The sequence below is a fragment of the Dermacentor albipictus genome, chromosome 4 (genome assembly GCF_038994185.2).
Source record: "Dermacentor albipictus isolate Rhodes 1998 colony chromosome 4, USDA_Dalb.pri_finalv2, whole genome shotgun sequence".
NCBI classification, from domain to species: domain Eukaryota; kingdom Metazoa; phylum Arthropoda; class Arachnida; order Ixodida; family Ixodidae; genus Dermacentor; species Dermacentor albipictus.
The window spans coordinates 173083391-173098318 of NC_091824.1; the positions used below are offsets into that span (position 1 = coordinate 173083391).

A 14928-nucleotide genomic window follows, 5' to 3' on the forward strand; every position below is an offset into this window, starting at 1 on the left:
TTCCTCCGCAGTCCACACCGCACGCGGCCTACCGTTGCACGGGTGGAAGGGAACTGAGATTAGGTTGCGCGGTTTGCCTATAGAGCCCGCGACGTCAAACCGCAATTCATACTAAACAGTATATATTCCGGTTCTACTTTTTTATTACTATATTTTTTGTCGCCATGCGTTTTGACACTTCTCGCGATTAAATATTTCCTTTTAGTTCTATTTGACACTACAACAGACTACCTGATAACTTGGCGTATTTACTCTGGATGGGATTTTAGAGAATGATAGAGTACTTTCCATGGTTCCTTCTGTAAGTTTTGAATTGCAGACTTTCAGCACTTGTCTATAGACAGACCATCGTTTTTTTTTTTTGCTATCACTCTTGCAATGGTCCCATCAAATGGTAGACGTATATAAAAATCATTATCTAAGATTCATAATTGCTACTGAAATAACTTCTACAGTTACCGATATTGCCTTTCTTGTACCAGTTCTTATATAATTAGTACGTTTTCTTTATTATTCGTGCCACTTTCTCTCTATTTTCTAGCTTTTGTCGTTTTGTTCCCCCTTACCGAAGGCATTTTTTACCGTAGGTAAGTGCCATTGTTTGAAGGACAAGCAATCGAGCCACTAAAGATGAAGAAGATGAAGCCCATGGCGCTCAGTGAGCCATCGCCACGGCGGCAACGAGCATGCCAAGAAGGCACCGCAGCGAAAAGCAGACGGCGCAGGAAGACCTGCCTGCACACAGTGCGACTTGCGCTGCCTCCAATACAACGGCAGATGCAGATGGCCGCTTTCTGGTTTGGCCTGCTTCAGCTGGTGCCGCTTTCATATGGCGCGTCCCCGGCTCCTACGGCACACTGCGTCTGCTTCGTCAAACTCCGCAGGTACGCGGCATTGCATTCTTATTGCTCAGTAAAACGCTCGTTTGAATAGCTCAGAGTTGCACAGCGTATTACCACAAACACATGTATTTGCACACAACATGCGAAAGTGCGTGGTTGTTTGCTTACTGTTGTTAATTTCTTCATGCATTCAAGCACTCGTATTTTCAAGTCACATGTTGTCTTTGGCATATACTGTACTCGGCTTTGCTTCCTTGATATTTACACGCAACAATGTTCACACGTGCTAACTGGCCCTCGTCTAGTGCAGTCAGTGAGTCCATAGAATATTCGTAGAGATTGCGTGCACTAACTTTATGGTTAGGATAGCGCGAAGGGACAAAGATGACTGAAGAGCACGGCACGAACACTGGCTTTCCCAGTTCGCCATTTTGTTGAGGCGCTTTTTCGTACGCTGTGTTTTACGCTGCAGCAGCAAGGGCGACCACAGCCCCGAGACAGCGCGCCCTGAAAGCGAGGGACTGCGCTGCGCGGCTGCCGAGCCCGGACTGCTGCGCTGCCGTCGCCGGAGCACGCCCTGCGGTCGCGTGCGTCGGCCGCCTGGACTCCAGTGCTTCGGCAACGGTACATACGGGCTAAGACGGCATGGGGTCATGGTGGTCGGTCAGCGAGAAGTGGCATTTATCATGCACACACGGCACGTCAAGCTGTGAGCTACTATATACAGCGTGCTGCAATTGTTGGCAACAGAGAAAACTAGAAGAACAAGTTGACGTCACAAAGCCCCGGCTGGACAGCTTCAATACTACCCAGCTTTCTACTGCTGTCAGCTGTTTGGTATATTGGCTGTAATAGGGCTGAGGGTGTGGTCAGCCGATTATTTGTAGTAGTCATGCAATACGAGAAACGAAGGCCAACCCAGGAGGACAGACACAAAAAGTAGCTTGCAAATTCGCATGGAAATCCCAGAAATGCTCTATAATCGGGCAAGGGAAGGGATGACCTTAGCGAGGACTGATCTGCTTGTCGAAAGGTTACGGGAAGACCAAGTTGTGCCTCAATCCGAGCAAAAATGCTACAGCACTAGTTTTCGCATACAGAAAGTGGCAGTACTACTTAACGGCACTGTTTTATTATGAGATGTGCTAAAGGGCTACCCCACTGCGCCTTATTTGGTTAACGATTTCGCCTAATGGTTCCACGGCTTCTGCAGCCGCGGCGGTCACGCTCCAAACGGTCGTGTAGCGGTCTTCGGGGCGCGTTAAGAACGTTTAGGTGGCCATAATTATTTCGGAGCTCTCTGCCTCGGTATCCCTGATATAGTTTATGGTGCAGATTCGGGGCATTATACCGCGCAGTGTATATTTCTTTCCACATTAGGCGCCAAGAGAATTGGTGGCGGTGAGCAAGAGCAAGACTACCCGTGGCATGTGCGGGACGCTCCGCAGCTGTACCTGGCCTGCGTGTTTGGCGCCTGCGGACCAGCATGCGCCTTTTGCGCGCGGGTGCAGCCGGGCTCGGGAATCGGTGAGTGAAGTACTTGTAGAAACGAAGCATACTTCAAGGCGAAAACGTGCCGCTGCAGTCCCACAACACTCAATTTCTTTAAAATATGTTGGATAAATATTGTCGAAACCACGGAGAAGAGAAAACAAAGCCATGCGCCCTCTTTCTAAATGCTTTAAAAAACGCTCTGAGGTCTGGGGTTTACAACGCTTCATTATTGTTTGAGGTATGCCCCTCTACTAAGTACTACAATTGCTTACAGTTCCATTACATGCATGATTGAAAAAATATATAATTCATGGCATGTAGGTAGCCAGTTCAAAATAATACAGGCGGAGTGCGTGTCGATATGTCCGCCGAATAAAATGTCGATGTACCAACTTCCACCTTTCGCATTTTTCACAAATTCAGCTTAAACAATATTTTCTTGCACATTTCTTGAAACCAAACCTCGGCTAACCAGTGCACTCACATCATCATTAGCATCAGCGACATCCGTCTTATAAATCTGACTGCCTTGGAAAGACGGTACTGCTGAATTTCATCCCCGGACCAGTACAATTATTTCTTGAACAGCTAAGCTTTTTCCTTAGGTACTCGTGTTGGACCTTGGTTGGTGCAATACATTATGATTAATGATTATTTCCTTTTTCATTGTCTCTATGTCTACCATTTGGTGAATAAAGCGTTTGTTGTATAAACCAGCGCCGTGCCCCGGTGCGTTCCCCTGTCTTCGTCAAGTTCTCTAGTGTTGGAGCATGCATATTTTTTCTAATACTTCTACGCACTCAATGCTGTGTGAAGATGTCTCGCTGCGAGCCGTCGAGTACTCTCCTTTCTTGGTTGGGATCGAATGGAGACGCATTCTGACCGTCCCTCCCCTCGAGTCCAAGCTTCGCAACTCCTCCGCACGTGAATACCATCTCGGAGTCACCACCTGTTGGTCGTGGGTGAGTGCTCAGAGAGAAGCGGCCATGCTGGCACCAAAATTATGCACGACATAGTGGCAGATTGCTTTGAGCCAGCGAAATCACAGCATATTGTGTCGGTTCAAACCATTTTTACCAATACTCTTCGTTAGTTTCATTCACTTCTTGTCATCTGAAGAAATAGCTTGGTGACCATGGCGATAACCAAATACGACTTGGCTCGATCAACTGGCTAGAGGAGGGCGAATAATGTGACGGTTGAATTTGAAAGCATCTGCTACAATATTCAGATCCAAGGATCACATTCACAAATGTTGTTTCCTATTGGCGGCAACCATCACTAATAATATGCCCAACATCACAAATGGTTGGCATCTGCATTGAAGAGAAGCTCTAGCGTAGGAATGGGTTTTGAGTAGGCGCCCTGAAGAGCGCGGTAAGAAACTGTGCCGGTGCCATGCAATTTAGGTGTAAGTTTATCCGTCTACTCTAGAAACCTGGTTATTCACACCACTGCATCACTAACAGCTCAAAATCCTTAACACTGCCGCCTCAATGCGTAAAAGACAATGAATTATTTGTCATTCAGTTAACCAGTTCATATCAAATAATCACTCTATTCTGCCCTTTTCTGCTAACACCGACTTAATTTTAGCGCTGTTGTCTTGTAAAATGTCGCGTGCTAAGCAGCACACCAACAAGATTCAATAAAACACTTATCCGTTCGGGCTTTATAGTTTCGTATGTGAGTTACGCTTCATTCTCCTGGCCTTCTTCAAGCTCGACAGCTACTTACACAGTGCGAAGAATCAGCTGCATTCAGAAGCCGCCACGCAGAGCGGTGCAGCTTCAAACGTGCAGGTCTAGTACGGTGGCTGCTTCTGATATCATAGGCGGCGTTGTAGCCCACTAGCATTCAAGTGCTAAGCCAGGGATTATGTGTTGCATTAGTGACCGCGGGGGCCCTAACTGCGTTACGGGCGGAGTACATAAGCGCTCTGGCATGCGCTAACATATGTAAGTGCACGTTAAGCTACCCCAGGTGGTCAGGATTCATAGGGAGCTATGGTATCTCTTGTCGCCTTTCAGAAGTTGCTCGACAAGTCAGTAAATTTGGGTGTCGAGGTGAGGTTTCGCGCCGCTCACTCCCAGGAAAACCAACCATGCAAGCTTCGGTGCAGCCCGGAAGAGCGCGTGAAACTGGTGGGCAACTCCGGCTCGTTCAGCGTGCCAGCCGACCTGTACAGCGGCAGTGTACAGCTGCGGGTGCGTAACCGGGGCCAGAAAGGACCACCGTTCTTCAGGGCCGCCTTCCACAGGAAGCAAATCGGTGCATCTTTCATTTTTCCTCTAAATTTCAGGAGCTGCGTGGCGTCCGTATGAACATGCCTTGCGATCAGAGCAGCGCACCATCCAGTGTGGATGTCATTGGCATGAGCAGCGGCAGTGGCGAACCTCCACAATTGTAAAGGAGTGACACGATTAGAATTAACGGGAACGCGCCGTTTGTAATATTTTTGAGACACGGTATGGAAGCCGCGTCCTGCGTCCGTTACAAAATGAGATACAAATGGCGGCTGACAGCGGGCAGCGTCACGCGTGGCTTGGCGCTCCTCGCTGCACGCTGGCTGCCCGCTGCTGGGTTACGTAAGGGAACGTCTGCTTCAGGGGCGCGGCTCTGCGGTCGCTGCAGCCTCCCAGTTTCGGAATGGCGCGCTCTGATAGCCGACATTCTCCGGTTCCTCGGGTAATCGCACTTTTCTTGATCCAAAAATTCATATGACTACTCCGAAGAGCTCGCTTCAAGTTCGCGATTACGATGGGCCCGCTGAAACTAATAGATTAAAAGTTAATATACGTACGTTTGTTAATTAGCAACAAATTACCGTATACGGAGGAACCATCCTTTTAATTGGAAACAGCTATTTCTAAATATAACTCAAATTCTACTTAGAAACACCCAGTATGCAATTGTAAATATGCACTGCAGCAATGGCGTGTGCATCTACTTAATGTCTCGTTTTGGTTATTTCGCCCGAAATGTGCGCAACAGATTACGCACAAAAGAACACTGCGCACTGCGAACACGCACGCACTGCGAACAAATTGTGTTTCGCAGTGATCTACAGTACGCCTTCTAGTTATTTGTCCACAGTTTCAATGTATGTAGTTGCGTATTAGGTAGACGAAGAAAATAGATGTGCAGAAGTTAGGCGTTCCCACCTTTCACCTTCTTTTCTGGTGCACAGAGCCCAGCCCTCCCTGTGACGTCACCGTCCATACAGTGGGGTGGTCCATGGTGCGGCTGAACTGGAAGACGTGGCCACATGCGCGACTTGACGGCTTTGAGGTACCGGTTGTCGCTTCCGAGGTACCTTCATCCGCAATAAATTAAGGGTCATAAAAATACGAGCAAACAATGCGCCAGTGTTCGTCTCCGCGCACTTTCCGAAGTACTTTTCTGTATGTCTATTAATGCCTGACAATTCGCAAAACCATGTGGTAAGACTTTGATAATTCTGCTGTTTTTTTTTCTCCCACGCCCTAACACAGAGTACACTAATCCGCTAAGTTCCGAAGCTGAACATAATATTGTTACTCCTATGTAATGCAAAGGCGTTTGCCGTGTAAGAAGTTATTTTTTCTCTTTTATTTTTCTTGCTTTTTTTGCAGAGAAAAAAAGTGCCAAGAAAGAACATAAGTCATTTTTTGTTGAGGTTGTTCTTCGTAGCAACCATTTTTGTGAAAGTGCGTGCTATTTCTTGCAGTGTTGCAGTCGCAGTGTCTAAGCAATATATTCTTGTTAAAAACGAAAGAATTGCAAAGGAATCAAAGGAAAGTGTCGGGAAAGGGGAGGTGCCATAAAAAAGACGCACGCGTGGCCGGTGCTTCGATGGACAGTATAAAACTTTCGATCTTGAAATACAAATTGAAGCATGGAGCACGAGCACACCTTCATGTTGGGGCTCGACTCTGTAAATATAGAAGATGAAATCTGCCCAGACCTGTTGCTTTGTTATTATTACATGAATCATGAGCCTCTACTTTTCTTGGCACTGCTTATTCTTCTTCTTTCTTTGGCTAGGTATAACTTCCCTGGTGCCACACCTGAGTACCATCATTTATGCTATTGAATCCAAGAGAGTCCTTTCAGCAGCACCATGATATATGATATAATATAAACAGCACAGCTCACTTTGTCCGATGGTGTGCGCTGTCCATCGCTTTCTGAGCTTTCCACCCGTCAACGCCGCCGTACCCAAAATGGGGTTGAGTGAAGCTGACTCCCAGCAGTGGTGGCGCCGTGCCATAGGCGGAACGCCCAGCCGCCAAGCTTTGCAACAATCAAGCTGGCAACTGCGGTAAATATGCACTGATGCACGCAGTTCCACTGCCGCATTCTCAAATTAGAAGTTCTATAAAGGTTGATCAAGACAGCGTTCCCGCAGTTCTGTGGACGAAGGCTGCACCGTACTTGACTGGCGACGGAGGCTTGCGCAAAGCAGAAAGTATGGCTACGCATATTTACAGCATGCTTTTTGACGTTCGATGTCGAGCACCGCACATTATTAAAATATCACTCAAATAACGGTTAGAATTCTTGTATCGAAGAACCATGACATAGGTCTTCATGCAGGTATTGGACGCAACCATCAGGACGCAATCAACATGGGCTTCTTATGGAGCATGGTTATAACGGTGCGTTTTGAGGACAGGACACAGAAAGAATGCACACAGAATGACTGTCCTGTGTGCATTATTTCTGTGTCCTGTCCTCAAAACGCTCCGGTATACCCATGTTCCATCAAGCCAGCAACCAACTAGCCCATCTAAGTCTATTATAGGCTTCCGAGTTGTTGCGTAGTGTTACGTTGTATTTTGTGCCCAGACGAAAAGACGTTTTGAGGCAAAGAGGAAGATAAAGTGACGCTGGCATCGATCGACGGCTTCAGTCTTATAGCATTACGCATTCTCTCTGTATATACCTCCTCTAAATATTCTTCCTTGCAACAGCAGGACCAAATAGCATTTCCTAATGTTCGAAGCGTGTCCATCGAGACGAACAAGTGCAGGAAGAAAGTTGCGCGCTTCCTATGCAATGCTTATTTCCAGTACTGGACCAAATACGCGACCGCACTTGTTTTCTGACCGCAGGTGTCTTGGTGCCGTTCCGACAGCATGCTTCCTCGCGCCTGTTCTACACTCTACCTGCCACGCAACGTGTCCTCCGTCGTTCTCGTGGGACTCATGCCGTTTCTCAGGTGGGATGTGAGCACAACGTGTGCAGTGTGTTTTGTAGAATATATCCCTTTCTTATTCTCATCACAGAAGTACACACTGGCTGTTAATTGACATGTAGCCACGGCACACAACATCCCGAACTAACGAAGCTTCGAGTCCAACCGTCTAACACTCGGCTTAATATTTACGAAAATTGAATGTCGAGTGGTATTTCCACTATCGGCAAAACTGGAATATGCGGCGCAGGTCATCCTGCTGCTTTTAACACCATATACTTGCTAGGCAGAGCGCCATAATATTTTGCTCTCTCATGGCAGGCTTTTTGTTTCTGGATTTCTCCCGCATACCGTCGCTCCCGAACATAAGTCCCGTCCTACGATACGATATGGCTATTTGGTTTCACATAAGAAATGCGTTATTCCGCAAACAGATGAGACAGAGACGCTTATATGCGATTACGTGTATCTCCCCATAGTCCACCGTCTAGGTTGTATAAATATCAAGAATGTGGAAGTGGCTCCACGGTCACAATGTGCCAAACAAAATACTCGAAACGAATGCCACAATATGAGTCTTCCAATCTACAGATGTGGTCATGAGAGAACAGAATGCCAAAGTATTAGTATACCTGGACGCAGACAGGTAGCCACGAAGTGTTCCTATAAAGAAAACCTCGATTGCTTGCTTTCCCACAGAGTTAGCTTAATATCGAACACCAAAATAGCTATATGATTAAGCTTAAGGTCATGATGCTTCCACTGAGCACAAAAGCAGCTCAAATTATGCACTCAGCCCTTTACACCGCAGGCTAAATGTTTGCGACGACGTGCCTCGAGAACATTTCGTCAGATAGACAGGTTGCTGCTATCTTGCCGCTGACTAAAACTTAAAATGGAATAGAAAATGAAATTCATTTTCCTGATATACGACCTTTGCACCCTCGCTCAGGTGAGCCTGAGCAGTCACAATGCTGCATAATGACGGCATGTGGTATATCCATACTCAGCATTTCACCAAAAGCAGCAGTATTCAGCTGCATAGTCAAGAAAGCCAGACTATGGCCACCAACTGCCCGTCAGGCAAGGCTTACTAAGACATATATTGTCTAGTCGCAGCGGATTCTGGCAAATGGCGCGAACGCACTTCTAAGTCAACCACTTTATCGCTCCGAACAGTTCAGGACATACTCACCAGCTCTGCAGACTGGCGTCCACCTACAGATATAAGGATTGAAGTAAAGCGTGCGTGTACTCATCTGCTCATCTGATACTGCATGACTGATATTACGATGCCTCGCAGGTATAGGTACAAAGTGCGATCGTACAAGGGGGACCCTAATGCCTCGGATTTGCTCTACAGCACGCCATCTATTGCCTCACGGAAGCACTGGCTCAGCTTTGGTAATACACGTTTGCCCGTCACTGTACTCACGCTTTATAGAGCGCACACTAGCGGCACACGCTATGATAAGCTTAGTCCAGTTCATCGCGTTAAGCGTTTGCCCTCATGCTGAGTTTTGACATTGAACTGTTTGCTCTGTTACTTGTAATTTCACAACATTCAAATGCATCGGCGCTAATATTTGCGCAAGATATTGCACAGAATATATTGTACTGGTACTTTCAATCACACAATTATCCATGCTAGTACTTTCACTTCAACAGCCAGACCACATTCAACACGAAGATCACATCCTAGCTCACAATATTTCCCATTCAAGTTATATGCGCAGTTGGCTTTTGTTGTTGCCATATAATTGCCCCACAAGCCTTATTTCAACCTCACTGGGTTAACATGAAGCACGCCTACCACCAGGACCCCTCGGAATTTCTTCAGGTACTGATTTGTAGGGAGTTCTCTGAGAAACATTCTAAAGTAAAAATTTCGCAAGGTGTTTAGCAGGTGAAAGAAATAGAAGTAAAAGTTGTAAAATAGTGGTTCAAGCAGAGGTGCTACCATTCCCCCGCAGAGGCTGTCTCCGTTTGCCTCAACCAGTAACATCCCGCGAGCAATGTTGCTCTCCTGCCTTCCCCCATGCTGGTAAACGATCATTCACCTCCGTCTCTTTTGTTGCAACCCTCTCCCCCGGCTAATTCCTGCCTGATTTATGCTAGCATTCATTCAATTACTCGACAAAGAAATCGATTATCTACGTAGTTTACCCTCCCCTCTATACATGCACCTTACACCTTATCATAAAATTACAGACACGATCGTCATGGCGTCCCCTATGCACCCCAATTATCTGCTTGCCCTGACCGAAAACGGTGAGGTGTCCTTTAAACTCCGATATCCATTTAGCGACGCAGCACTTTTGTAAACAACAACGGTACAGCGTTGTAGAAATTCACCCCAAATATTCGCTATCTTGCCACATGTCACTTTTTGCTTATAGAGCTGTTTCTATACATGGAGATGCTCATCGTGTTCTTGCTGGCTGGAACACTGGCTCTGGTGGCGCTGGTCACCATTGGATTCATCCTTGTAAGTCACGAATGGCATCATACTGTACATCATCTTGTGTTAGGTGCTTGTTTGTTCTCGAACTATAAGTCAAGGTTCGTGAACACTAATTGTTCTCTCGATAGCCTGATCTTTTAATATCGAGCTGAACGACAAAATTTTATTCCTTTGTCGGTAACTAACAAAGCCATGAGGCACGAGGGGTTCTTGAATATAAACATTTTGTAAAATGGAGATATCCAATCAAAGATCAAAATATCAGGCAACTGTTTGGCACACGAGCCATTAGGTGGACAAAATGAACGGACAGTTGTACTTTCGTGAACGTTTTCTTCTATTCTTGCCCTTCTGACGCAAAAAGCATTGCAATGCACTGTAACGTTTACAAATGTGCATATTTTCACAATTTAAAAGCAGCGCTACTTACCATACACATGGACGCCTGTATCTTTTTATTTTCTGCTACGTTTCAAGGTGGGCTTGATGTTACAAGGACAATATAAACAAGTTCCGCGCCAGTCTCTATGTTGCAAATGCTACAACATGACACCTGGCACCGAAATTATTTGTGGTGGTTTCATGTAACTACTCTTTAACGTAGTAGTTCTGCGGAAACCTGCAAGGTGGAGAGAAGTAATTAATAAAGGGAAAATCAGTCATCCACCCGTTCGTAGCAATTGCTACAGTTGAAGAAAAATTCGTCCTAATCCGGGACTCGAACCCGGGACCACCGCCTTTCCGGTGCAGCCACTCTAGCATCTGAGCTAACCAGGCGGCTAGCAGATGGCAGGGCGAAGTCGAATTTGTCGACAACACACGAAGCAAAGGCAAGTGTTTGACGTAGTAGTTCTGAGGAAACCCGCAAGGTGGAGAGAAGTAATTAATAAAGGGAAAATCAGTCATCCACCCGTTCGTAGCAATTGCTACAAAGGAAACCCATACGGGTTCCTCGAAAGAAAAGCCTCGGAGTTGAAGAAAAATTCGTCCTGGTCCGGGACTCGAACCCGGGACCACCGCCTTTCCGGGGCAGCCGCTCCAGCATCTGAGCTAACCAGGCGGTTAGCAGATGGCAGGGCGAACACAAATTTGTCGACAACACACGAAGCAAAGGCAGGTGTTTGACGTAGTACTTCTGGTTAGCTCAAATGCTAGAGCGGCTGCTCCGGAAAGACGATGGTCCCGGGTTCGAGTCCCGGACCAGGACGAATTTTTCTTCAACTCCGAGACTTTTCTTTCCAGGAACCCGTACGGGTTTCCTTTGTAGCAGTTGCTAGGAATGGGTGGATGTCTGATTTTTCCTTTATTAACTATTCTTAAGGTTTACATTAAGTCCAAACTCCAGTGAATTGTCCCAGTGTTTACCATAAAGCGCTAACAGACCTTATGAAACAGACCTTATGAAACAGACCTTATACTCTGCGCTAACCCTGGCATCATACAAGACTTGGACGTGCTCGGCAAGGTGCGCTGCAGTGACCATAGGATGGTAAGAACTCGAATTAGACTAGACCTGAGTAGAGAACGGAAGAAACTGGTACATAAGAAACCGATAAATGAGTTAGCGGTAAGAGGGAAAATAGAGGAATTCCAGATCAAGCTACAGAACAGGGATTCAGCTTTAACTCAGGAAGAAGACCTTAGCGTTGAAGCAATGAACGACAATCTTGTGGGCATCATTAAGGAGTGTGCAATAGAAGTCGGTGGTAACTTCGTTAGACAGGATACCATTAGGCTATCGCAGGAGACGAAAGATCTGATCAAGAAACGCCAATGTATGAAAGCCCCTAACCCTACAGCTAGAATAAAACTGGCAGAACTTTCGAAGTTAATCAACAGGCGCAAGACAGCTGACATAAGGAAGTATAATATGGATAGAATTGAACATGCTCTCAGGAACGGAGGAAGCCTAAAAGCAGTGAAGAAGAAACTAGGAATTGTCAAGAATCAGATGTATGCGTTAAGAGACAAAGCCGGCAATATCATTACTAATATGGATGAAATAGTTCAAGTGGCTGAGCAGTTCTATAGAGATTTATACATTACCAGTGGCACCGACGACGATAATGGAAGAGAGAATAGTCTAGAGGAATTCGAAATCCCACAGGTAACGCCGGAAGAAGTAAAGAAAGCCTTCGAAGCTATGCAAAGGGGGAAGGCAGGTGGGGAGGATAAGGTAACAGCAGATTTGTTGAAGGATGGTGGGCAGATTGTTCTAGAGAATCTGGCCACCCTACATACGCAATGCCTCATGATCTCGAGCGTACCGGAATCTTGGAAGAACGGTATCATAATCCTAATCCATAAGAAAGGGAACGCCAAAGATTTGAAAAATAATAGACCGATCAGCTTACTGTCCGTTGCCTACAAAGTATTTACTAAGGTAATCGCAAATAGAATCAGGGACACCTTAGACTTCTGTGTATCATAATCCTAATACATAAGAAAGGGAACGCCAAAGATTTGAAAAATAATAGACCGATCAGCTTACTGTCCGTTGCCTACAAAGTATTTACTAAGGTAATCGCAAATAGAATCAGGAACACCTGAGACTTCTGTCAACCAAAGGACCAGCAGGATTCCGTAAAGGATACTCAACAATAGACCATATTCACACTATGTGCGGAATATAACCAACCTTTATATATAGCTTTCATTGATTACGAGAAAGCGTTTGATTCAGTCGAGACCTCAGCAGTCATGGAGGCATTGCGGAATCAGGGTGTAGACGAGCCGTATGTAAAAATACTGAAAGATATCTATAGCGGCTATATCTATATCTATAGGGTGGCAGCAAGTTAGGTGGGCGGATGAGATCTAGAAGTTTGCAGGGACAACATGTCCACAATTAGTACATGACTGGGGTAGTTGGAGGAGTATGGTAGAGGCCTTTGCCCTGCAGTGGGCGTAACCAGGCTGATGAGGATGAGGATGATGATGATGATGAGGATGAGGATGAGGATGATGATATCTGCAGGGTCTGAACGCACTTAGATATGCACTGAGGCGAAGGATTCACATGGCGGCTCTGTACGCGGCATGAGTTTGTAGGCAGTTTGTGCGCGGCTTTCTACAGACCTGAAGGCACACTTCTTGAAACAGCAGGTGCCGTATCAGTAATCCTCCTAAACTAAACGGCAGGCCGCGAGTGAAGATTGCCTCACATGACCGTGCCTCTTAATTTTTGCAACCCGAACATGGCCAGACATGCATGCTCCGTATCACACCAGTCGAGGAGCGCCAACCCAGCACCTACGTTTCTACAATTGAAGTTGTCTTCATCAGATCCCGATGCAAATAAATCCAGATGTGGCGGCGTTGCGTTTGCGCGCAAATCCTTGTTCTCCTCCGTAGCCATTGCCAAAGCGTCAATTTCCCGTCTTATCGTTCGTCTGTTTGCCGAACAGACACGTGCACTGGCACTGGCGGCATTCTTGGACGTTGAGCCCGTCGACCTGGTGGGCGGAGCGGGCTTCCCTCACGAGAACCAAGCACAGGGCGACCACCGTTTAGACCCCCTTGGAAGACGACGAGGTGCGACCGCGCTGTCCAGGATCCACTCGCGAGGAGACAGCTGACACACCGGATTTCAGCGTCCTCAAAAACACGGCGACCCTCGTGAGAAGTGCTTCATACGAGGATCCCGAGGATGAAATACATACTAACGTATTTCTAAGTGCAACTTTTGGGTTTTACCGCGCTCTCTTGTGTTTTTCTCCTTGCTGCTTCTTTGCCGGCCCTGAAACTCTTACCCTTCTGACGCGTCCTTGCTTAAAAGGGATAACATGCCGTGACACAGTCGAATTACAAGACCGCCGCGACGACATTAGGAGGTCATGAGTTATATTCCCAGTGAATTCCGTGAAATGTTTGTCTTGGGTAAGAGAAACCGCGGCGATGCAGCGGCAAATCCGAGTGAAATGCGTTAGCATACCGTCGCACGGCTTTGAGGTTCCGGATCCAAGCGCTGAACTACTGCGTTCACCACATTGCGAGGTGTTGTTCAGGAGCGCACCGGATATACAAGCCCTGCATATATATATATATATATATATATATATATATATATATATATATATATATATATATATATATATATATATAGGTTTAGAAACGAAGGTGCACACTTACGAAAATTGCATCTTTAATGTTTGTAACGTTTCGGCCGTAGCACGGCCGAAACGTTACAAACATTAAAGATGCAATTTTCGTAAGTGTGCACCTTCGTTTCTAAATCTACCTATGCACCGGACCTACAGAACTTCTCATTAAATTATATATATATGTATATATATACAGTAAAAGCTCGTTAATTCGAACCGCAAGGGGAAGCCGCTTCAGTTCGAATTAACGAAAGTTCGAACTAACGAAAGTGAAGGAGAGCAACAGTACACTGCGATTTGGAAGCAGTAGGGCATGTCAGAAATTTGGCGTGTCAGAAAGTGAGGGCGTGTGCCGCGGGCACACGCCATCTTCAAGTCGAAGCTCCGGGTCCGACTGTGCCACACCACCGATGTCCACCGAAACAAACGTTAGCCGAGGCTTAACACCATCGCAATGAATCGCGACGGCCGATACTTCCTAAGCTGAAAACAGAGGTGCACAACCGATAAATACTGCCGAGACAAAGACGCTGAACATGTGAAGGCGGCGAAGGCCCTGATTCGTTGGTTCTTGATTGCAAGCGCAGCTGCGACGTACTTGATTCGCTGTGTTTTGGCGCTTGCGGTGCCATCTCCGCACAACATTAGCAGCTGTACAAGATTTGCAAAGCCTCCGAGATTCGCAACGGGCAAGAAGTCTCGGAGGTTACGTAGAATGGAGAGGTGGCAGCCGCCGCTGCCTTCTGGCTGACCCCGCGTCGGTTAGATATTTTCCGATTTTGCCTTCTCTCGCCGTTCTCTCCGTTTCGGAGGCAATACAGCCTTGTGTGTAGGCAGTAGGCGCGT

The 14928-nt window shown here is 46.5% G+C and overlaps 1 protein-coding gene across 7 annotated transcripts; it reads left to right on the forward strand.

The window, feature by feature from the left end:
- Positions 1 to 640: 640 nt before the first annotated feature.
- On the forward strand, positions 641 to 13661 carry LOC135913618 (uncharacterized). 7 transcript variants are annotated; one of them, XM_070537815.1, is made up of 10 exons: positions 641 to 884; positions 1315 to 1466; positions 2223 to 2369; positions 3153 to 3298; positions 4430 to 4607; positions 5527 to 5627; positions 7433 to 7539; positions 8819 to 8919; positions 9915 to 10003; positions 13387 to 13661. In XM_070537815.1, the coding sequence occupies exons 1-10, from the start codon at positions 649 to 651 to the stop codon at positions 13555 to 13557; spliced, it is 1428 nt and encodes a 475-aa protein (XP_070393916.1). In that variant the 5' UTR covers positions 641 to 648; the 3' UTR covers positions 13558 to 13661. The 7 variants fall into 7 exon arrangements, with proteins under 7 accessions (XP_070393916.1, XP_070393918.1, XP_070393917.1 ...); XM_070537817.1 differs by having other exon boundaries at positions 9935 to 10003; XM_070537816.1 differs by having other exon boundaries at positions 1318 to 1466.
- Positions 13662 to 14928: the final 1267 nt, after the last annotated feature.

Bases quoted from the DNA above. Each gene is read 5' to 3' on its own strand.
- LOC135913618 (XM_070537815.1), top strand. From the start codon at position 649: ATGGCGCTCAGTGAGCCATCGCCACGGCGGCAACGAGCATGCCAAGAA. The intron at 2,370-3,152 runs GTGAGTGAAGTA...TGCTGTGTGAAG, and splicing joins GCAGCCGGGCTCGGGAATCG to ATGTCTCGCTGCGAGCCGTC. The intron at 5,628-7,432 runs GTACCGGTTGTC...TTCTGACCGCAG, and splicing joins CGCGACTTGACGGCTTTGAG to GTGTCTTGGTGCCGTTCCGA.